The sequence below is a fragment of the Rhyacophila brunnea genome, unplaced genomic scaffold (genome assembly GCF_057557595.1).
Source record: "Rhyacophila brunnea isolate RB1 unplaced genomic scaffold, BYU_Rbru_1.0 scaffold_7, whole genome shotgun sequence".
Lineage (NCBI taxonomy): Eukaryota > Metazoa > Arthropoda > Insecta > Trichoptera > Rhyacophilidae > Rhyacophila > Rhyacophila brunnea.
The window spans coordinates 7,625,255-7,651,073 of NW_028233339.1; the positions used below are offsets into that span (position 1 = coordinate 7,625,255).

Sequence of the window (25,819 nt, forward strand, 5' to 3'; positions counted from 1 at the left end):
TTCAAGAAATTGTAAGTTAAAATAAATAGCTCTTAATCGATTAAAAGCGACTATGATTTTTTTTATTATTATTATTTGTTTCTTTTTATTAAATACCACAACAGGCCGTGAAGCCCAATAATAGTGGTAAAACTCCCAGGCTGTGTAAATATATTTTGACCTCACCAGGAATCGAATCCAGAACTCCGGGATGGAAGGCCAGCGCCTTACGCACTGCACCACGAGAGCCGCCAAAATGAATGGATAGTCCAGTGTAACAAACATACGTTTATAAAGTGATACAATAACAGTGTAATCAAAAAGAAAAACACAATTATTTAATTAAATCATGTATTACGTAGTAATTGTATAGGTATGAACCAATTTCGTCCAGTTAGGTGTATACGAATATATATATAGAACAGCTATGTATTTATTAAAAAATGTGTTTTTAACAATCATGAAGAACGATAATAACGTACGTTACAATAATTAAGTAGATATAGAAAATAAGCAGCCTTTCGAACTCTTAATTTTGACATAACTGTGAGGATATACTATTCATTCTAAGAGAGCAGACCAGAGGAAAACATTATGGGGTTTTTATTTAGTCTTTACGTTAAAAATACGCAATATTCATTACGCAACTTGAGCTGGTACCTCACGTAAAAGGCATAAACGTCAGATAGGTAGACACTGAAAGTTTCCCAACAACCCCAAGTAATTTTATTGGCAAGACAGCGGTAGAAGGGTTGTTTCTCAGAGCGCTGCCATTAATAATTGCTAGGGACGTTGTTTCCTAGCATCAGACATGACGACATTGTGGACAGAATTTCCACCAAATCAATATAACTGTTTGCTTGCTTACATACTAAGCAAAGTTTGGCCATCCTAGCTCATTTGAATTTCCGTTGCACGTTGTAATGTTTAACCCGAGGAAAGATATACGAACATAGGAAACTAATATAACTTAGGCATTTGTTTACAACTATGTTACTTTTTCGGTGCGTGTACTTACCTACTTATGTAATAATATTATGTAACATTTTCATATAGGTAATATAATATATTATTATACTTAATATAAATATATATATATATATTAGTAAATTATTCGTAGCATGGAAGGGCACATGTTGGACATAACTAGGGAATCCAATCCCGGGATCCCGTGCTATTTTCGATACCTATGAATCCCGGGATTGATAAACATAATCCCGGGATTTCGAGATTGATTTTTTTATCAATTTTTATGGAAAATGTAAGAGAAAAAATACTTTTAATACAAAATAACTACATTAGAAATAAACTGAGTTTGAATGAAGTTTGATGTGTAGGTTGCCGATTCATTTTATTTTTTCACATAGATTATTAAAAATGAGAAAGATTGGTAAAAAAACAATGCTTCGCACTTCTAACAAAGTAATTCCACCATGATATCATACGTTTTACGGCAGTTTCATATTTGGCTGACTAATTAGATTTATGAAGCGGAAAGGCCATAAGTACGCCATGATTATTTGCTTTACTATTTTAAATCTCGCTGATCTATTCATTATGTCTTTACTATCAGAAATAGCAATCTCATATTAAATTCACATTATTATTTATATTACAATATTATTTACTCCATTAAACTTGTGTATTTCCAAGATTTAACGTATACAATATTAACAATAAATGTCTTAAATAGTATAAATTATACTAGATTTATTTTTGACCGATTTTATCAATGTTATTTGTAAATATAAAAATTTTATATTAACAATGGAAAAAAATCCCAATCCCGGGACCAGTCCCGGGATCCCGGGATTGTCAAATTGTAATCCCGTAATCCCGGGATCAGAATTTTGGCTCGGGATTGGATTCCCTAGACATAACGCATCAATAACACAAAAAATTAATGGATAAGGAGATAGACAAAAGAGTACCTATAAGATATGATACGTTACCAAGCTGATGAAATGAGTAATTAACAGCCGCTGAACAAATACCGCGGTACCCAAAGGGCAATAAACGAGTGCATACACGCAATATAACCCGCTTGGCACAGAAGAAATAGGGACCTATTTACAATTATTAATATGTAATATTAGCGATAAGTCATTTGATGTGAATGCATTTTTTTAATGCGCCGTGTCGTGTGTTCGTAAATATTCTACCTTTAGAATAGCTTTAAATAAAAAAGGGTTACTACGGATGCCAAGGTATAACTATAATGGTACACAGTGTATAAAAAATAATGTCGTTTCAGATAATCACAAATAGTGGGAGTGGGAGTGAGAGTGGGAGTTGCCATGGACAGAAAACATTGTATACCCGAAAATAAAAATGAATTTCCATGAATTTTTTGAAGACCAATTACGCGCGACAACCTTATCACTTACCATATATACTACCTATGATGGTTTCCCCATATCGGTATATCAAGTACCACTAAATAAAAAGCAAAACAAGCCGCATGAAACAATTCATTATCGATATAATATAAACAGAAAATTGTCGATATTTTCCATTGCAGGACGCAATTTCTATCACGCCATCGTAGTAATTTCTCTCCTATAATCAAGTTCACGCAGTGTGATGGATACCACCAAGCAATACGTAATGCATGGTTAGTTTTACTTTGACTGGACACAACAGTGTAATTTTCAGGATTCTAGAGTCTAGACAGCATTTCATGTAGTGATTCCGATGGCAGTTTGAAAGCTTTGTGCGAATCATGCATCTCTAAGTGAAGGAGCACACTACAATAAGCACGAGGCCTAAACAAGTGCTTGTTACTCTTCTCGTGCCACGCGCGCATCGCACGGTTACTTGCAGTGTGCTTTTGTCCCTAAGGTTATTAAATCAGTATTAACTATTATATTATTTTGTCTCACAAATAAAGCGAAACAAAGGCAAACATATACGTCGAACTCTCAAAACACATTTAATGTAAGCATGAAAAACGAGATTCCATGCAGAAACAAACCGTCATGGAGCCCGATTGGTATCTTCGACTCATATTGTCGTATCGAAATCCGAAATGTAACCCAAAAATGTAAAGTAACCCTACGTGAAATAATTGGCCATAACGTGAGAATATCACAAAATAAACAAAGAGATAAGGCGCCATTGGAGTGATGACCCCACCAAACCAACAGAAACGGGACCCTACATTGGGTGTGAAGCATCATTATTTTTATGACTGAGAATGTATCAGGAGCAGTCATCCAAGACTGAGGTCACCATGCACACAAGTGTTATTTGCATGACTTTTAGTAGGTAAGAAACTCTAATACAAAACTGCAGAACAAGCTAAGTGGAGAGATTTTCACGCCAAATGTAATTTAACTCAAAGCACATTTGAGTGCACGGCGGCCTCAGTCTTAGTTAACTGCTGCTGAGACATTTCAAATAACAAAAAATGATGCTTCACGTCCAAACGTGGGGTCCTGTGATAAGCCAGATTAAAACCGGGCGTGGTGCTGAACGGATGTGGTTTGGTGGGACCATTAACTACAATGACCAAGCTTGCTGAAGGTATTTGGGAACAAAAAATGAAGGAAAACAAAACAAAGTATCGACAGGTCTTCGACCAGTTTCTGATAATGAAGATATAAAATACAGGTTCTCGAGGTTTTATAGGGTTTTGACGAATTATTGTCATCAAATTCACTTCAAAGCACGAGACACCGGAATCATTAGATGAAATGCAATATTATATTATATTACGCTATATCGCCATATTGGGCGTATTAACAGCATCGTTTGGATTTAATTAAATATTAACCGCACAGTTATTGTAACTACAGCTTTGAACCTTTGATATAATTAAACCCACGATTAAATTAAACCAAAAGCGATCAAATAATTTTGAATAATATTATATCCAGAATCTGCTTAGGTGAGATCAGTGACGTCATTACGCAAGAATCAAAATGCCACCCACTTCACATACAATTGTATATAAATTCAATTAACTATTTTTTTTATTCAACGAATAATTCACAAGACTTAAGAATGTAACATTCTTTTTATTAAACTTACAATGAATAAAAAAAAATCAATTAAATTATTAGCACGTTCAAGTAAGTTCCAACAAAAAATCTTGGAACGATCCGTAACGTCGGCTAGTAATTAAAGTAATTGATACCTACTATGATTTAAAATACAAAATCCGATTGTCAATAGTAACTCAATTTGGAAAGCGCTTTACGTATGAGCCGTTAGTTAAAATTTGTCGCAATTAGATATGATACATATAGCATTGTGGTCGATGTGCGTGGGCGCGAATCCTGAGAAACGCAGATTCCAATCCTGATGGGTGTCGTATATTTTTTTCAAAAGTGTTTTTAAAATTATTTATGTATATAAATTCATTACATAAAATGTATTCTATTATTTCTTGTCGGTTCTCTCTTAAACGGATAAACGAAATTAAAACCTTTAAATTATTGAAATACATAATAACTGACGTTATGCGTAGATATAATTTGTCGGAGCCAAACGCAAAACATCCTTAGCCACTCACAAAAGGTTATATTTTATATTCTTTTACTAATCCTATACGCGTAACCCTATGGTTATAGGTAGTTGCGAAAACAAAAATACGATGCTTTTTGGTAGAAGCGCATCAGTTTTGTTGGACCTACAATAAGTAAGTAGGCACACTTACGCTTTCCTGAGTAAAATAATGGGTACCTATATGCATCTATTTTACTTATACAACGCTGGAAAATGATGATGGTCACAGTCATGCGTGTACAAAATGATTGAATGGAGTATTCTGTCAAAGAAAGAGGTAGATAACCTGTAGTTTATATTACACGGTCTTTCACATAAAAGAAGGGAGAGATGTCAATTTGCACAACATGTTATTCCGATTACTTACGTTGTGAATAAAATGTATTTGGTGGGCAAACCTGGGAATGACCGTTTTAATGAAATTGGTTAGTGAGGTACCCTACTTGATATTATCCCTTTTGTGCGAGTGCAAAAAAATCTAAGCTGCTGTGCATATTGTCGAAATCTACATCCTGTAGGTACCTAATCCTAATGTAATTTTTGACATCCACCAATCTGATGAAAACGCGCTGGCTCTACATGTGACTGCCTCTCTGTGATTTGTAATTTTCTGCTGATGCCTTTGGTTTTGATTGTATGTATTCTACACTGTCGCCTTACGCTTTGCTTATTTCTTGCCTACCATTTACTATGTCCCATTTACTTGGTTCATAGTCACCGATTAAATTATTAACTGGATTTACCACTTTACAATTTGTTATAATATGTAATGATGTATGATGCGCCTGTACATGTGCATGGATTTACTGGCAGCAATAGTGTGTATTTTTAACTTTCGTCTAAAGTAACTGTTTACACGTAAAAGTGCTGACTGTCACTCCAATCTCATTATTCAAGAGTATGCGAGCCGCGATGTTGTCATTGTATGGTACTATTTGACAGGTAGATAAAATCGATTAACCTCAAAATGAGTATAGTTCGTTTTTTTGCCGGCAGGTTCGCCACTATCGTTCTAATGCGCAGGTCTGCTGTCCCATGAAAATTCAGAAGCTTCCAAACATTTTTGATTCATGCATGCAAGCTTACAACTGCAGGATAATACATGTTTACGTATACGTTTTCTTGTTATGGCCGCGATAATACTTAGTGGCAACAGTAAGTTCATGCACGTGAAAACGGGGTATAAGCTTGGATGGATAAAATGGCTTTCCATCAAGAATTAGATGTAGCTTGTGACTTACAAATGTTAAAGAAATTGGTATGAAATATCTTCTTTCTCCTTTCTCCTCAGTTTGAATAAATCCTAACGTAAATTAAAGTTTCATACGTTGGGAAAAGAGGAATAAGGTAGCAATTCTATTACTAGATAATAAAGAATTGACTTTTTAGCTTTTAGCATAAATGATGATACTGTCATTAATTGCAACGTTCTATTCGTAGGATCCAATATTTCATATTTTCGTTTTGAAGATGTATCCAACGCTAAAGAAATTTACATTCTGAAGTCCCTGAATGTTTGCTTTCATAATAAATATTGCGGTGCGCGCCAACCTGACACGGTTCGTTTTCCCTTTGTCGCATCGCCCTTCGCAACTAAATATGCAAGTGCTTAAAAATGGGCGATGAATTTTAAAAATAGACGACTCACACAAGAAGAGAAGCACAGCTGAGAGGGAGAGTGCTACCTACTCTCTTCTGCTTTGCTAATGCCCATGTGAATATTTTATATCTTCAACGACTGCATATGGGAACTGTGATTCGAGTAACAACATGTGATCTATGAATTTTAACGAAATGACTATCTATCTACTTAATAATGAGACGATGTATGTATTAGGTATCTACTAACGTACTAAAAATTGTATGAAATTTATAACTATCGTAATTCTGTGGGGCGGGAGATCTTGGTGTTTGCGCCAATATTGTTACAAAACCCCCAATCAATCCTATACTATTATACCCGTCCATATTCCTTATGGACACCTCATTATTCATTGCCAAATCGATCGCCGCTCGAGTGATAACCTAACTCAGGGATGGCGAATCTGTGGCACGCGAGATGATTTTGCATGACACGCGGCTGTTGTGCTGAAGAGAAAAAAATAGATATATAATTTGAAATCTAAATATATATATTATTAATAATGCCTATTTTTTCGGTTTTTCATAATATTTTCACCGATACTATTTATAAATCGATGGGCAAACGGAAACGATGAAATTCATGCATAAATGACAGATCGCATTGTATAAAAAATAACAGGCAGCTATGTACTCTCGAAGAATTCGCATTATAATTAATTTAAAATTACATAGATGGGTCATTTAGTTTTATGCGTCACACATAATAATATTATAGCATTGACCTCATCAGGCGGCGGGGTAAGCCGTGTCGCGAACCTCTGATTTTGATCGATTTACAATCATTTTACGATGTTCGAGACCACTGTAGGGAGAGGACGCCTTATGTGATCCAAGAAATTTCGGCGTCAATTTATACGTACAGAACCAAACTAAGTAGGTACTTATTATAGTAATAATACTCAAGAACTCAATTGCTTATACCTAATTTTTGAACTTTTATAACTATTTTTTCATTTTTTTTCCTTTTCGAACTACCCGAAAAACTGGTCGGTACGTCAGACAGTCAAAAAATAATATTTGGGAAATTCTGGCTCGCGTACGTAAAATGGTTCGCCATCCCTGACCTAACTTAATTCCCAATAAGCATAGAAGTGTGCGACTGTCGAAGGTTAGTGCCCGGAATCCATTGATCCATCCAAACTCAACATATTTAAATTATCGTCACTTGGTATTCATCAAAAATTCTTTAGACAGATTAGACAGTGTGCATAATGTTGGTGTCCGAAAGTGGATGGGAGAGGACAAATCGAGGGCTTAGTGTCAAACAACACTATCTACAAAAGTGCAACTTTACAGGAGAGCCAAAAATCGTTATTTTAGATTCTTGTTACTCAACAAGGGAAATGTTTATTTAAAACCTAATGTTAATATTTTATAATTTATTGTGTATTGTACATTTATCTTGCTTATGAAGATGTTAAAATTTATGGGGATAGTTTAAAAAAAATATGAAAACAAGGGTTACTTATGTAGTTAGCGTTAAACTTTACTGACGATTTAATAAGAAAATAGAAAAAATTGACATAACGTTGTTTGGCTATCATGTAGCCGTAAATGTAAAATAACGTTATCTAAAAAAAAAAAAAAAAAACACTTTTTGTAGATAGCGTTGTCTGACTTTAAGCACTCGAAATATATTTGTTCATTAGCCCTAATATTGGACATAGTAAGTGCTGAATCTCTACAAGAGATCCATGTTATTTTATTAACAATGTGTGTTTGGATTCGAAGTATGAACCAAATGTGTCGTACAATTTCCAACTACTATTGTAAAATCGATCAATTACGATACCTCGAATTTCTATACAATTCTCGTGACTACATGTAAATTATATGTAGTTTTTAAGAGTTTTAATAATAAATAATTCAACTTTCGTTGATGCAACTAACATGGAATACCATGTGGTTAATAAATATGTAGACATATAATGGTAAAATGTACCAATTTAGTCCCTTGAGACAATATAAAGATGAGGCATATGATATTTTCGCTTCGAAAATTATGTGTTAAATGAAAAGGATTAAATTTAACATTTCGTATGCACAATTTTAAGAATATAATTTTTACCAGTTGGTAATCTAATCTAATTCATCCCCTACACCCGGTTAACGTTGGAGCAATGTAGTTTTGATCTCTCTTCAGTACTCTCCTAGGACTACCAACATTATAATATTATATATTTGAATTCAATCTTCGAACTCAAAACTAATAAATCGCATTTACAATAAGTTGGAACTGTTGTGACGAATATTGGTAAATATAATTAAATAAGCTGAATATTGGTTTCACATAAAATCACGTATGCATTAAAAAGTTACATTACGAATATGATTCGAATATAATTAAATCACTGTTAATCAATTTTATTATAAGTCGTGTTTATAAAGGCTTTACGCGGCCTATGATCCAAGATCCAGATCCGGTCATAATAAAAATGTATGTTGCCATGTATTAAATAAAACTTTTAAACAATATTTTCAATAAATTAAGTTTGATCATCGGTTGAAAAAAAAAAAAAAAAAAATTGCGTATAATTTTTCAATCTAAACAGTGGATCTTTCCGAACGTAAATCTGGATCATTAAAAGCCGATATTTCATTGGCGTCTTCTTAAACCGATATTTCCTCGGTTTTACTGTTTTTTGTATATGTATTTCATTTATTACATTGGTCACCATTCCAGCCATCAACATAACCAATGAAACTGTCTGTATATTTATTAATAACCACTGATATTGAATAACTTTACATTATTATGTAGGTAGGTTGAGTATACGTTTTATAACTTCGCACTTTTTACTACACTGATACGCCACTTTACCTGATTAACACCTCGCATAAAATTAGATCAAATGATGGTTACTTGTAATATAAATGTAATAAAGAAATAGATAGATAATATCGTCACCGTTCAGGCAAAAGTCACCAACCCTAAAAACATAGTTTTGAGATATCGCAATTTGAAAGTTTGAAAATGCAGGAAAAATCAGATTTACATGTTTTTATGGTTTTATCCACATTACATTATTTTATCATGTCTTCTTTACAATTTCTTTAAGCTACTTTTACTTTTTGATGCTAATTAAAAAATCTGGAAGGCTTTGAAGGAGGCAAGGTAGCTCAATTTATGGTTTGGTGACTTTTGCTTGTTAATAATCTGAACAATGTTTAAGGATAGTGACAGGTAGTGATATAAGTAATAATGAAGATAAAGTGGTAAATAATAAGTTTTATTGAATGAAATAGTCTTTTAACATGTTTATTTTTGTGTTTTAAGATATAAATACATAAAGTTAATGAATTAAGTGGTTTGTTTGACTGTAAAACTAATGCTAATAACAAACCAACGAAAAAATTTGAAATTTAAGTAATAACATAATGAAAGCAAAGAAAGATTAACGGATAATAATTAAAAACTACTCCTCGTCGGTATCACTTCCGACATCAGGTTCTGCATTCCTATTAATAACGCTGGTTGAGCTCGGCAGAGATTGGTACCAGTGGTGGAATTCTTGGGGTATCACACCTTTTTCACATAATACCATTAAGTCTTTATGTTTCTGTGAACTTATTGGTAGAGGCTTATTATACGCCTTTGACAATATATTTGGAAATGTTGGAGCAAGATTCCGAAGAGCAATATTAATTTCTAAATATTCGCCGGAATGGCCATACCTATATTTTATAATTGAAGGACTTTGTTTTTCAAATCTGAAGCATTTCACCTTTAACCAGTTAACTTTTTGCCCAGCCGTGTTCCTGGTTTTATTTTTTAATACTTGTTTGGACAGGAGACCCAAATCATAAAAATCGCTGTATTTCAGTTCTTTTGTGGTATACGGTGTCGCAGTTTTTTTATTGCGATTAGATCGAGCAGCTGAAAAAATGTTTATCCAATCATGCATCGTATACACACTCATGAATCGCTTCTGTTTCTCAATAGCACTGTGCATACTGTCACATTCCATCATTGAATGTCCGGATTCTAAAAACTTTTGCTCCAATACTTCAATATTGTCTGAGCTCTGCACCACGTACATCAAAAGGGCCACTATATTTTGATTGCGGTTCTGGCCACCGCACGTGTCACTAAAAATGGACACTTCTTTTATATTGCTTGGCAAGTTAGTCATATAACTATACAAGCATGTACCAATCTCGATGCTACCACGCTTGCCATTTACCTCATGCCAAGCATAACAGAAAGCATTATTAGGCGGAGCTCCTTCATAAATTGTCAAATTGTAGCAACAGAGTTTTCTGCTGTAATACAGAGGTGAGACATCGCTACTTGGAATTTGTAAAACACTCTGTAAATCAAAGGTTACTGTTGCAAAAGTGTTTTCTCGAGTTGCCCTTTCTTTGTCCATAGCTTTGTCGGTGTTGGCTTCCCTCTCCCTGTTTTTATGTTCGGTGTAGTTTTTCTCCAATTGTTTCTTCTCGTCACCGTCCTTCATTGCGTTATATTTTGTGCAGAGAGCACACTGGTCTTTTCTCGGTCTAAAAAAGGAGTAATTATAGTCCTTGCAAAATATCCTTTTGTAAGATGTGATGCTTGGAGGTATGACATCCTTTCCTTTGCAAAATTCTGTGAACAGTGCAAACATTTTTGATATCGATAATTTACTGTCTAAATATTGCCGGCTCGATGATTTTCTTACGTAATGTGACTCCGTTACAGGAAATTTTTCAATGTGTTCCTTAATTAGTTCTATCATGCTGTTGGGTAGCTTGTTAGCTGGAACATGCTTACCCCTCTGATCTTCGCTGTTAAATATATTAAATTCATTGGCATTTTCGTAAGCTTTGTTAACAGGGTCATTACTGATACATAATGTTTTTAAAAAGAAGTCTCGGCAAACTCTTTCTTCACTGCTATCCTTAATAAAATAGTATTGCTTCGCATTCGATCGTTTCTTGAGAGGTGGCTTTACCTTTCTGCATTTAATTTCAACAGTCTTTGTGTTGTTCAATATAAAATCCTTTTGACGACAATACTCACCTAAATTCCAGTATTCGGAGCATATTAATACTTTTTGTTCTTCAGTAAACTTCGTGGAGTATAATAAAAACAATACAATTGGTTGGTTCTGTTAAAGTTAACTCACATCCTGGGTATCGTCATTGGAATCAACTTCATTAATTTCCATGATATGGGGATTTTGATTTAATACATCTTTACAATGCATAGAATCATAGGTTGTACTCTGAAACATAAATAATATTTTTTACATTAAATTCAGAACTTAGGTGTGGAACAAAACACCTTAATTATGCTAAAATGAATATGAAAACAAATTTACCGCAGGGGCAGAGTTAACATCAGATTCATTGACGTTCATAGTGCTTAAATTATGTTGTGTACCGGATATTCTGTATCCATCTTCAATAAATTCAGTTGAAGCACTCTGAAATACAAGAAAAGTACTTCATTATCAAGTATAACCTCCAAATAATTAATATGGTAAATAAGACAATTTCAGTCGATTCACTTTAATGTCTTTATTGAATATAACACAAATATTTCATTGTAATTTCATTGGGAATTGAATAAAAAGTTTTGTTTTCGACAAACACTTACCGGTACAACAATTTCAACGTCACTTGATGCACTGTGATATTTCGAGTAATGCATGATAACAGAACTCCTGTTCGACAAATAAATATTACAAATCTTGCAAAGCATTACGGAATCTGGTAATATAACAACAATTAGTCCCAAACAATCCACAATTGAAACAATATCGTAACTCGAAAATCCAAACGTTCAATGACAGTTGACACGATGCAAGTGTAATCATAGATGAAAATGACCATAAACGAAAATAATTGTCAATCACAACTCTCTATGGTTGGATGGTGACTTTTGCTTGTTTATTTCGTCATCGCTGTGCTGCATTTACGAACAGACAAATGTCACCATTACGCTATGGCGAGTTTTGTTTGATTTAATTTAGATCAAAGCGATCTTATTATAACAAACTATTCCTGTTTGGTTATTTTTGCGTATTTCAGACAAGTATTAGATGTTTTCAAATGACAAATCAGTAAAACTCACCATCCATAGTATAGGGACTTTTGCTTGTATATTTATAACGAATAATTTATTTTTTTATAGAGTCAATAATGTCTATTCGCCTATAATGATTTATGCTTGTTAAGATTTTATCGAAAGTCATTTAGTGAAAAACAAATAATTCCGATTTAAGGAAAATTTTACTAACTAATGTACCGTGGTGACTTTTGCATCTTAAAGAACATAATTTTACGCTTCGAGTGACATACTCAACTCAAAACTGCCATTTTTAGGTTTGGTGACTTTTGCCTGAACGGTGACGATATATGTAAAAAAATATATTTCTATAGAAAATTTTCATCCTAGAGCCGGAGTGCAAAGTTATGCAGCATATTATACTCTATTCGTGGGTTATTGCTGTATAAGTACACATAATTTACTGAATTTAAAGAATGGCAATAGACACAACAAAATGAATTACCTATTAAAAGGCAGATAGAAGATGTAATAAAAAATATATATACTTACATATTATTTTTAACACTACAACAGGACAAGAGGCCCAATGACAGTAGTGTAGTATTACAGTGGTGTATTTAGTAATATTAGAGAAACAATCAAAAACACCCAGGGTTTGAGAAAATTACATAAATAAATCGTGCCTCACTGGAAATCGAACACGGGGTTGCTGAAAGAAAGGCCAGAATTTCTTATGTTATATGCGAATCGGCATCATAAATGAGCGCGAAATATGGAGCTCAGTAAAAGAGAGATCCAGAAAATTGCAAGTAGTATAGCGTGGTATGGAGAGGCTCATGTCATGACTATAGGCATAATACGTCAGGCCAATAAGAGAAAGAACAAGGGTAGGTATGCGATGTAATACTTTTCTAAAAACTCAAAATAGATTTGGGCACGACACATGGCTCGAAGAAAATATAAATGTTGTTCAAATCGAGTGGCGTGGCCATGGTAACGGTGAGATAGAAGGACTTTCCTCATTGATGATGCAATATTATACTTTGGTATCAGAATAAGAATCGCGTACGTCTACAGTTCTACACCAACCGAGATCTTGGGAAATTGCACCTGAGACATTCTCAGCAGAACATTGAAGGGTGCTTAACGTTCGTAACGCTACGGTATACAACCACATAACAAATGTGAAGACGTGGTGAGCGGGGAAAAAGTCACCCAGAGGTAGAAAACAGATAATATTTTGGAAGTGCAATACACAGAAGAGAGAGAATAAAAATAGAATCAGCACGGAAAAGCCTTCATCCAGCAATAGCATCAGTGTGATGAAAGCTATAGATATGCGAGGTTTAAACATCCGATTGGAGAACTTGTGGACTTTTCACTGTGGGTAAATTTTGTCAATATCCGCCCTATTGACAGAGCTTCCTGTACGCGATGACTGCAAATAAGCTTTAGTATATTGAGTGCGGCATTGGGTAGGTACATGCTTACACTGTTGTATATGGACAAACATGTTACAAGTTTTATGTGCCAGCGAGTAAATATTAACAGAATAGTATTTGGCGAAGAACGTTGGTGTTTGGATGCTGTCAACTTACCTACCTACTGACGAAATGTAATAAACTATACGTATAACGTTTTTAAATAAAGCGTATATCATTCATATATCTGATAAAGTAGGTATATTGTATACATAAGAAAATTAATACATAATAGATTATATTATAGAAAAGTCATTATCAATCAATATTATTAAAATCATTGTATTTATTTTATTTATTTGTAAAAAAGAGTATTACGGCATTACAGCTTTTGGCCAATGCGCCATAATACATAATACATACAAATATATAAAAATATCTTAATTACAAATAACAACTAATATGACAAGAAAGTGGAAAAGACAGCATGTGAAATATTAAAGAAATATGATAATATATACAATTATAAATTTATCCTATTTAAAACGTCTACAAACATTATATAATTAATAAAAAACAAATCAACCTTTATGGTGCCATCAAATAAGCTAATTGCACGATACACAGCATCATGAAACATAACATCTGTCCTGCGACGAGGTATCTTGAAGACCGTGGAGCTGCGAGTGATATTGGTGGGAACATGAAAATTAATATTTGCCAGTATATGCGGATTGTAAATGAACCCACGAAGAAGTAAAAAGAAATGCTTTAAAAGAACAATCACTCTTCGGGTAGACAGGGATTGCATTGATAGCATACCCAGAAGAAAACGAGTCGGGAAATTCATTTTATTGTCATTATCATAAGGAAAGAACCCGTATGTTCATAAGTAGAGAAATCTAAGAAATCTATTGTGGACTCGATCCAGCTTAATTGTGTGCATGAACCTATTAGGACTCCAAATAATGCTGGCATATTCAAGAATACTCAACACAAATGATACGTATAATGTACGTAGCACTCGGACGTTTTCGAATGATTTTGAAACCCTCATAACAAAACCAAGCATTTTGCTAGATCTAGTACTGATGTTAAGAATATGCTGATTGAAAGTGAACTTTGTATCATACAATACTCCCAAATCTTTTATCTCCGTTACCCTACTCAATATTATACCAGACAATGTGTATGGGAACAATAAGGTGTGCCTTGAACGATTGAATGAAATAATATTACATTTGGAGGTAGCGAATTCAAGTTTATTTAAGATAGACCATTGCGAGATAGCATCTAGGTCAGACTGCAACATCGCACAGCATAATGGGGTTTCAATAGTTCGAAAAAGTTTAAGATCATCTGCGAATAGCAAACAAGAAGAATTGGTTATAACATTGACAATATCATCAAAAAATATTAAAAACAAAATTGGGCCAAGATTTGAACCTTGAGGAACACCAGAGTTTGTTCTAAAAATCCGCGATTCATTCCCATGGTAATCAACAAATTGACGGCGATTTTTCAAATAAGAAGCAAAAAAACATATTATACTATATGACGCGCCAAATGTACAAAGCTTTTGTAATAAAATATCGTGATCAACACGATCAAATGCCTTGGAAATATCTGGGTACACAGAATCAACTTGAATTGACTTATCCATAGAATTTGAAATAAAATTATTATACACTATAAGATTTGTTACATCATACATCATACAAACTAAAATAGTTGTGTACGTAAACGTGAAAGGTTTGGGAGGAACGAATGTATAGAAAAATACAAAAAAAGAGTCTATATACTTAAGTACATATTCAAAATATTGAAGAAGGGATAATTGTTGGACAAATATGATCATCCAGTGGACGTAGGTATGTGGCAACCCAACGCACAAGACCAAGATGAGTGAAATCTACTCGGAGAAGCCTTTCTCCGAGACTAGATGGATTCAGATTGATGAATGATGATAGAGATGCCTCAATAAAAATTGACTCAGGGATTAGACTTTAGATACATTTTTTTAAAAGTGGAGATTTTTTAATCAAAATTTAAAAATATGAACCCAAAAAATGAAAACCCAATAAAAACATGAAAACTGCCTCATATAAAAAGTAAGTAGGTGGCTACCTAAATGAGAACGTAACATCCAATTTGGCATAATTGAAGATGTACATGAAACGTGAGTTTTTTTCTCCTTTAAAAACAATTCACATCGACTACGTGTGGAAATTGAAGAATTTACTGTAAAACATCTGTAGAAAATCTATTTTACCACGTTTTTATTAGCTTGTATTCTTGTGTGTCCAGTACATTTTTTTTCTTTTTTGTCCAAGATTTGTGTTGGACGATTGAAGATTTTTAACTAACTTCCCGACTAGCTAGACATTTGAAACTTTTAGAATATACCAGAACACGACGACAGTGCATTCTTTTAATACTTTTAGCCATTTTTAAGCAGAATTGAATTCATTTTCAGTTAATTCTGTTTTGTATGGAAAGTTATTATTGTTGGTTGCTAGGGTGCCCTAGCATGGAAATCAATATGAAATGTCAAAATGACATTTCAGTAGGTTTCTATATTAATTCAGTATTTCTATCAAGTACAATAAAAAGATTTTATTAACACATAGGATTGTCAAGTTTATATGATTGAACAGAAAATTTAAAAACGTGGTAAGTATATAAAAAGTTCTTTTTATGTTGGAATTATTTTCTTTTCACTTCTACATGGCGATGATGTGTAAAGTGTAAATACAGGTATTATAATTCCGAGAGATGAACGCCGCGTGCCTACCAAGTACCACTTTATATAGGAGTTAAAAAAAATAGATAATATTATATCCCTGTTCATTTAATAAAGTAAGTACCTATTTAAATTTTTGAATTCCAGTAGGGGGTAAGGTGGTTAGAAAGTAATGAGCGCGAACCGAAAAACAAATCGACGATAACCCGTAGGAAAACACGGAAGAGTTTTATCGCCCTGTGTGGAGGGCGCTTTACATAAATACGACAAGAACACGGATCAAACGAAAGTGTGCTACGGCAAGAAGGATGAGGCTTTACGAAGAAGTAACAACAATAAAAAACAGTTTACCAAATCTTCTAGAATGTCTGCTTATCCACTCAGGATGACTGAGACATTTTCTAAGCCTGCGATAAAATCCATTGAAATATACAAGTTTCTAAGACTATTCCCAGTCAGTTGACTTTCTAAATATCATTTGTAACAATAAATTTCCGCTACTGTTGAAAAAAATGATGCAAGGCACTGTCTATATTTTATTCGTATTCGAATGTTTCAAATAGAGCAAATATAAACTGTGTTGTTACAGTGTGAATATTCGCGTCATTTAATTAGTATACAACATATTTTAATTTAAAGACGATTTTGATAACTGTCAAATCTATATGAAAAACCGTCGTATTAATATTATTAACTAACATAAAAGCGAGTAAAGTAAAGATAGAAAGGAGATGACTTCATCCAGAGTGTCTGAAGAGATGAGGTGAACAATAACAAGTGTATTTTTAATATTTCCATCCACTTGAATTATGGAGTTATCAAGTAATGTCGCGAACAGCGCCGCAGGCGACATTTTTACTATTAGAGAAAATTTGTGATGTGTGTTTATCTCACTTATTTGGTCGACTCACCACGCCAGCCCCCCATGAGCCCGAGCCCCCAGGCTAGAGCCCTGTCAGCCCCCCCCTTTGTGGGGGCCATGGTCACAGGCGTGTAGATTAACCTCTTGATTCTACGAAAATATACGTAAGTAATACTAATTTTGTAAATTTATACTTAAGAATTTGTGTCCACGATTTATAATAATTCTATAATGCAATGCTACTGTGATAACAATACTGTATAGAACTGTTCTGACATTGATGAACATGAATACTAAACATATTATTCTGTTGATAATAGATTTAGACGGTTTCGCCTTCGAACATCTTCGGACACTAAGCGCACTCAGCAATATTACAGTTAATTTTCGTTTATACATAGGTATAACAAATAAATGGAATAAAAAAACGTGAAACCCTCATGATGAATTTTGAAATTTTTGTCTACATAGTACATACCATAATTATATTAGAAAAATACCAAAAGGTGAATTAATACCTATAGTTTGCGAAAACGTTCCAATAAGTATAAGTACAAAGTTTAGACTAAGATAAAAATAACGTACCTACCTACCATTAACTGATGAACCAGCACCATCTCCAAATTGTGTTCTTAGTTCAATGAAAACAAATAAGTATGATTGACAAAGCTTATTGTGCACTAATGCCGAATTTTTAGAGCCTACCTCCACCCTTCGCCACTGATGTATATAGTATATATGTATACAAAGATAAAACAACCTAATGTGAAAACCAGGGAACTCAGAAATAATGGGAACTGAACTACCCAACAGGTAAGGCGATAGCAGGTAACCGTCTCGAGTAAGGAAGAATCCGGGTTAAACTTACACATGTGTCAAGAATACGTTGTACGTCTAATACTGAAAACTGCTCTCGGTTTATGCATTTACGCTCATTTAATGTTGGTGTATTACACACATTATTGCACGTGCATAATGGCGTGGTTCATTTTCGTATGAGACTCACACATTCAAAAACCCTACTTCAACGTGCGGCGTATTGAATATAGCCAATCGGTATTCTATTTACTATCTGTTCTGTGGTGAAAACTTTATACGCACACAATGTGAGTAGTAAACAAATAATGAAAGGATAAGTAAATACTATCTGCAAGACAAATCGATTTTAGTTCAAACAATGGGAGTTATACGAGGAAATCTCATAATCTTATAAAAGGTCAACTAAATCCAACGTAACAATATATAGGTACCAACAAATAATCTTCGTAACTAAATTATTTATATTCAGAAATGGAACAAAATTATTCGTAATGAAAAAAGTCACGTTTTAGAACACCTGCTTGTTCTCAGGGAGAACCGAAAGCAACAAACAGAATTGGATGGGTTATTCTTACCCCATTTATCTTATATATTTTACGATATAATCTGTCCGTATGTATATAACCATTATAATAACTCGCTTCACATGCTCAAGAAATAATAATATATCATCCAACCACTTAAAACGGTGCACAAAAACGCGGAAAATATTATGAAAATATGGGCATGTTTTTCACGAATAAATTATATTTATATAGATCAATTTTCTATGTGTTATATTAGGGACACAATCTCAAAACCGCGTATAGTTGAATGTACAATAGGTAACACTTACATTATTATATTTTGAATTAGGTAAGTATGTACCTATGTTACTATGTAAATGATAACATTATTTAACACATACATATTTGTGTAGTGATACACCAAACTCGATTTTACTTGCACATGTAACTTTGATTTTTAACTACTAAATTACTCTTAAATGAAGGTATGTAAGTAGCCCACGATGGCCGAGCGGCTTGAGCGTCGAGTTATAAAGTCGTGGGTCCCAGGACTCCCAGGTTCGAATTCTGGTTCTAGGAAATACACACATTGTTTTTCAATATATGTTTGAGACAGCGAATGAAATTAATAAGTTGAGCAAGTGGCTAACATCCATTTCTGGAAAACAACACAAATCTGTTGATACAAATCTCCACCCTGTGGAGGCCCATATTACTATGATCGGAAATGGTAAAAAAATATATATATTATATTTTTGAATGAAGGGCGAAAATGCTGTAGGTAATGTAATTCATTGTTGCTTTAACCTATCTATTGAACCATAATAAAAATATTTCAATTAATTATGTGTACATATCTACGTAGGTACATATGCGTTATGAAGAGAATAATATTATGTGGTAGTAAATTGCGAAATAATTTGTTAAATTATAGGTACATACATATAAGCTTTATAACTTAGAAACTTAGAGTAGCACAACGTGGTATGGAGAGGTGCATGCTGGGCATAACGCGAAAGGACAAAAAGAGGAATGAGTGTATAAGGAAGCAGACAAGGGTTTGCGATGTAATAGAGTTTATTAAAAGCCTTAAATGGAGATGGGCTGGACACATAGCTCGAAGAAGAGACAATCGTTGGACAAATCTAGTCATCCAGTGGTATCCAAGAAGTACAAAACGTCCGCAAGGTAGACCTAGAGGACGCTGGATCGATGAAATGATAAAGTTCTGCGGAAGTACGTGGCAACACAATGCACAGGACCGAGAGAAGTGGAAGCAGCTTAAAGAGGCCTTCATCCAGCAGTGGATAGATTCAGGCTGATGATGATGATGATAAGCTTTATAGCGAAATTGCCTACATACGTATACCTATATAATTTGTGGAAAGCGTTGTATGTAATAAATGTAAGTAAGCACGTGAAATTGGACACGTTCAAATTGTAAAAAAGAAAAGAAAAATGACTCCTGTGGGTTTAATTTTTAAGGAAATACTCATAAAGCTATAATATGAAAAATGGGCAGAAATTTGAATTATTTCATCATACGTCACCTCATGTAAACCGTAGGACGGAGAAGCATACAGGGCAGGTGATTCCGGCAGACTTACCTGGAAAAAAGAAACAATATATGTTAGATGTGTATAATAATGATTGGTTACAGGTAATAATATGAGAGTAGAAAATAAAGAAAGGGAAGAGGGAAAATGCATATCTACAACTTATAGGGACTCATAAATGTAAACCTAGTATATGTACTATAGAGGTATAGAAATATGCATTTATTTCTTAAAAATAAAAGATAAATATTTATACTGCTAAATGTTCAAGGACCGACGTGTAACTCATGAATCCGAGTGTTTGTAACGCGGTCGTATCAATGTACCTACCCCTAAAGAGCGCTTTACGGCTCGATTCTGCTCTATGCCCGATATTGGAGCTTGGACACAGTGAATAAAGTGAAATATTTTATTATAGTGTCCAGCGGGTCTATTCTATACACAAGGCTGCTTTCGGTCCGCTACGGCAGCTAAATAGGGTAGGAAAGTATCGAATTATTAACACTTATTGTAACAATTACAATAATTTAGTTATAATTGTTACAATAAGAACTACGTTTTAACAGCACCTCTCGTGGCTGTGATAAATTTTAGACCGAGATAGACAGTTTTGACAGTTCAGACGGTTAACTTATTGTAATTGTTACAATAAGTGTTAATAATTCGATACTTTCCTACCCTATTTAGCTGCCGTGACGGACCGAAAGCAGGCTTGTGGATAGAATAGACCCGCAGGATTAAGAGTGCAAACTGCCATATAAATATATATACATATGGATAATGCAGTGATTGGGTACGTACATAAATAATGCACACTAAACCAAGCCATAGATGTAAAAAAATATTCGTTTATCTATATTCTATAAAATATCTAAAGTTATCCCATTAAACCATACATCATTTTAGATATTTTATAGATAGACGAATATTTTTTATCGATTATGGTTTAGTTTAGGCAAGGCTTACTCGCTTACTGAATATAAAAAAACTAACAACACCATCTGTAATAATACGTACCGTACGCCTACACTTAAGCGTTGGACTATAACGCCGTGGGTCCCAGGTTCGAATCCTGGGTCTGGCAAGTACGCATATTGTTTTTCAATTTGTGTGTCAGGGTATGGACCTAATAGGTTGAGCTAGTGGCTGACATCCATTTCTCGTAAAAAAAAAACAAAATCTGTCAATATAAACCTCTACTCTGTGGAGGCCCATATGATCCTATTAGGATCGGACATGGTCGAAAGAAAAAAGAATTCTTACTTCAACGAAAACAAATAAATATGACAGAAAGAGTGTGCATTATTATTGTAGAGTCGCACATGGCGTACCAAATCCCTATTATAGTTTGGTATAGGCAGGGTTTACTTGATTTTTAATGAATGCCTACAAATAAGGCGGCTCTCGTGGTGCAGTGCATCCACCCGAAAGTTCTGTGTTCTATCCCGGTGCTTTTCTTTTATGAATGGTTATGGTTAATGTTATGGTTTATGTGATTTTCTCAAAGCCTGGGTGTTTGTGATTAAAATTCATTACAATTCAAAAATGACTAACAACCACCTTGTACGAAAAAACATGTAGGTACATGGTTAATAATAATTTAAAAAAAAATGAAAATACGTATGAATGAAATAGTGTAGAGTGCACTATTAGTTATGTTTGATCGTAACATCCTACCCCCACCGTTCGCCACTGTTTTGCATAATATATTTTATTTTCTGAAATTCATTGGCAGAACAGAAGCTAATTTAATTTACAACGTAATTAAATCAAATCAAGTAGATAATTGCAATTATTTAAAAATCGTTGCCCTTCCATCGGAATTTCAAAACAGGGCGAATTATCTCAAAAGGACTCGCAGCGTCTAAAGACGGAGGACAAATTCGAGAAATCATTAAAATTAAACCAATTACTTCGTTCGAAATAGAACATTATAATTGGAAAACTGAAGAAATTATTATCTAAAATGCAAATCCCTAAAAGCATTGGCAGAAAAATCAATATGCTCTCGAAAATTACATTGAATAATAAATCAACGGAATATTTTTTTGGGGATATATTATATTTTTAAGTCGAAATAACGAACGGTTTTGTACATTGTTTTTAACAGGGTTTGACGCTGGGGAATTGGCTGAAATTTAAGGGCATTGTTTTAAAGCGTTTTTTGTCTACCGCAAAAGAATAAAATTGGCGGAAGTGCTTCGCGATGGCACATTTGTTTTTGTGGACTGTCACTCGAGAGACTTTAAAAGCACTGTTTTATGCGACATTTGGCGTCCAACAAAAAGTGCGTGGCTTAACGACACCTCCAGGCTATATAAAATAGGTATAAACTATTTGTTTAGATATACCCTGCAACTTACACGCCGCTCTTAAGTTTAGACTTTAGAAAATTTTAAGAGATAAAAAATACATGTGAAGTATATAAGTAATGTATATTTATTACATTACGAATAAAATTTAGAAAGGTGATACTAACAGTAGGTACCTACTGATAGAGTTGGGTATTTCCCGAGAAAATCTCAATGTTGAGATTCGGGATTTTCCGAATTGATGAAATTTTGAATTCTCGAAATTCGGGATTAGCAGAAAAGAATTCTGGAGAATTCTCGAGATATCGTTAAATTTCCAAAAAACTAAAAATCCTAAAATAAGTGTAAAACAAGACAAATTCCAGCAAAATATAATTTCTTTTTATTTATGTAAGAAGACAAACAAAATAGAAGTAGGAAAACAAAAATAATTCAAAATATTACTTTTTAAAATAGAATTTCAAAAACACAGACCGTCAATCGCTGCGTCTGACAATCGCGTACGCTTTTGAGACAAAAATTCTCTGATGTTGCAAAAATTGCGCTCATTTTGAGTGGACGTTGGCTTTTGTGTTAAATGCCCCGATCAGTCTCTGAACGTTTTGTGTTTCCTGTCAACTTTTTTCATAAAAATCGTTTTTTTTTCAATTAATATTTGATAATAAAGAAATTCCGAATCCTGAGAAAAGTTTCTCGAGATCCGGGATTTCCCGAAATGTTAAAAATTTCAATTCTCGAGATTCGGGATGGAGAATCTCGAAAATTTCTCGAGAATTCCCGAAACCCAACTCTAGGTACTGACACCCAATTCTGAACGCTCATGATATGCCAGGATTGTTTCACGAAACGCATCTGCTAATTGCGTTGAATACTGAAATGAAAAACCGTGTGACCATGAAGTCCGTGTGAACGTTTATTGAATTAGATTTTAATTAAAGTTGCAGATGTCTTTAGATGGCGATGTGACATTATTATTATGAATATGGATAAATATGCTGGGTTCTATGGCTTGACTCATATTATATCTCAAAAGAAGGAACACCGCAGTGTTGACCACTTTTTCAAAACTATTTATAGTATTTTTGAAAAAACTATAGTACCTACAGGAACGTTTTTCTTCTAGCATTCTTCAAAATTATACTATTTTAGCATTATATAGTATTTAATATTTTACGTGGAATCAAATTTACAGTAAATATTGTACAATAATAATTATAGTATGGTTAGCAATATTGAAAGAAGTGAGGTATGTAGGTATAAACGGCTTAAGCGTCGGCCTATAATGTCGTAGTAAAGTCCCACATCCATTTCTCGTAAAAACAAAATCTGTAAATACAACCTCCATTCTGTGGATGCCCATATGATCATCTATGGATCGAACATGGTGAAGAAGTAGTAGTAGCAATATTGAAATTAAGTGAGGTATGTAACAAAAACGAGATACATTGTATATAGGGTGGTACTAGCATTGTATAGCTTGAAATCGCGATTGAAACATGACGCGGTTTAATTACATGTATAAATTTAGATTATACTAAACAAGTCAAATCCTTGGGAGATTCTCTAAAGCCGGATAAACAATTACATACCAAAGGCTGCTTGCTTACCAATATTCGATATAGTGGAAATACCTACATACATTATCATAATAATCAATAATGGTAAATTGGTAAGAAATGAAATATTAGAAATTTCACGTATTATGAAGACTGCTGCCATAGTGTTTTGGAGACGTTGATGATAATCTCAGAATACACCCTATTTCATAATTCGACAACACCGTATTGTATGTATGAGTAGACATCAAAATACAAGTAAACTATAGATACTATGGCAGGCCAGTGGTGCATACATCTTTTAATGAAGGTCCAATTTATTTATCCATTTTATAATTTTTCACGTGGCGTGTAAAAGTGTTGAAAAATAAAGATATATTACATATAGGTACTAGATGAGACATAGAGCGTAATGCGTGTGTGGCATGCATGAGTGTCGACGTTAAGCAGCCGCTCTAATAAGAATAATATATGTTTTTCTCGCCGAAATTGGCCTCTTAAAGTTAGGTGCGTATCTTAGCGATAGCGCTCACAGAACGCGTCGAGCGGGCGAAGTCGGCGAATGCAGTGTTTATTCATAACCATAATCACACGTCTCTTCCCGCGCATTACCCTTCACCTATGTAATATGCGGCCCAAGCAGCACAAAATAACTCTCATAACAAAGCAATAAAAATATTATATTATTTCGGGGCTTGTAATTAAAATTTACGACGACATTATTCAACCAGCGATAAACTGAACACGCAATAAAATTAAACAATGATTCTCTGTTATTAAATAATTGCTTTTCGCCCGTCCATCGACAACGCCTCGAGCAGAGTAATTTTGGTAGCCGTGTTCAATGAATGGACTCCATTGTATTTTCTTTCATTCGTATCGCCGAGAAGCGGTGATTCGCGAAAAAACGATGATTCATGCGGCGTGCGCGTATAATGCGTCGTGAAATCCAGTGGGCGCTGGCGTATTTGATTACGTTGTATTTTCGTTGATTTACGCGCCACTTGTAGAAATTTTGCGCGAGCGCCGCACTCGCTGCGTCAATGGGCTTTATGCCTTAGGGCTTTACGCGCCTATTTTATTATTTTTAACTTAATATTATCAACTACTCTAGTCAGTCTCCAATCTGTATTACGTACATATTGTTCACGATAGAACTTAGTATATCAACGCTAGTAAGATTTCTGACACATGCTGTATAGTGAGTGTATAGTATACAATGAAAAATTTGGTAAATTACTTGCTATATTGTGTAGTTAAAGTTAATTCACACTAAGAAAGTAATGTGTTTATTGTATCTACCTATTGATATCTTTATAAAAGATCTTAGAAATTGATATTTATAAAATCACCCCAACCTATGGTGTAGTTTTTTTTTTAATTCCAGGGGAAAATGTTACACTAAAAATTGAATTAATGATAAAAATAGATTCATTGAAGTCAAACTGATAAAAAAATACAGACATCCGTGTCGCGGAAATGGAAAATATATTTTCTATAACAATTTTCGACGCTTCATTTTTTTTTAAATTTTCTGAAAATCGAAAAAAATGGATAGGAAAACGTCGAAATAAAATGGCAGTGTTATATTTATTGTTTCCGCTGCGCGCAAAAGGAGATCCGAATTTGGTAAAGAAATCGAATATTTTATATAATATTTAAATAAAAATATATCCAATGGGCATGTATGTATAAGAAACGAAATAAATGAAATTCAGACCTCAAATAAATCACGATCGGTTAGGGATAGGATAAATAAGTACCTCGATGATATAACACTTACCAGTACAATATATAATTTATATTTTGAATGGCAATATTATTATAATCTATACATAAAAAGGTGAATGTTCTACATGAAATAAAAGTCCGAAAATATTCGTAGTTTCGTAGGTATATTTAGCTGATGAGGAGGCT

At 33.9% G+C, this 25,819-nt stretch overlaps 2 protein-coding genes across 15 annotated transcripts in view; both read right to left on the reverse strand.

Moving 5' to 3' along the window:
* LOC147064435 (RNA binding protein fox-1 homolog 1-like) overlaps nucleotides 1-25,819 on the reverse strand; it is a 522,090-nt gene that overhangs the window by 233,853 nt on the left and 262,418 nt on the right. For 9 of the 14 annotated variants that reach the window (XM_085957951.1, XM_085957955.1, XM_085957953.1 and 6 more), the window contains exon 2: nucleotides 20,029-20,085. The exons of the other annotated variants lie outside the window; for them this stretch is intronic. In XM_085957951.1, coding sequence (XP_085814077.1) covers nucleotides 20,029-20,085 — 57 coding nt within the window. The remainder of the gene's footprint in view (nucleotides 1-20,028; nucleotides 20,086-25,819) is intronic. 14 annotated transcript variants of the gene reach the window in all.
* On the reverse strand, nucleotides 11,232-11,855 carry LOC147064436 (uncharacterized). The gene is made up of 3 exons (XM_085957603.1): nucleotides 11,714-11,855; nucleotides 11,436-11,540; nucleotides 11,232-11,339 (listed from the first exon to the last, which is right to left on the reverse strand). Exons 1-3 carry the CDS (start codon nucleotides 11,816-11,818, stop codon nucleotides 11,232-11,234), a joined length of 318 nt encoding a protein of 105 aa, XP_085813729.1. The 5' UTR covers nucleotides 11,819-11,855.

Excerpts from the sequence above, each read along its gene's own strand:
- LOC147064436 (XM_085957603.1), bottom strand. The coding sequence starts at position 11,818 with ATGCTTTGCAAGATTTGTAATATTTATTTGTCGAACAGGAGTTCTGTT. Across the intron at positions 11,541-11,713 it reads ACGTTGAAATTGTTGTACCG|AGTGCTTCAACTGAATTTAT; the intron begins GTAAGTGTTTGT and ends CTTGTATTTCAG. Across the intron at positions 11,340-11,435 it reads ATGTTAACTCTGCCCCTGCG|AGTACAACCTATGATTCTAT; the intron begins GTAAATTTGTTT and ends TTTATGTTTCAG.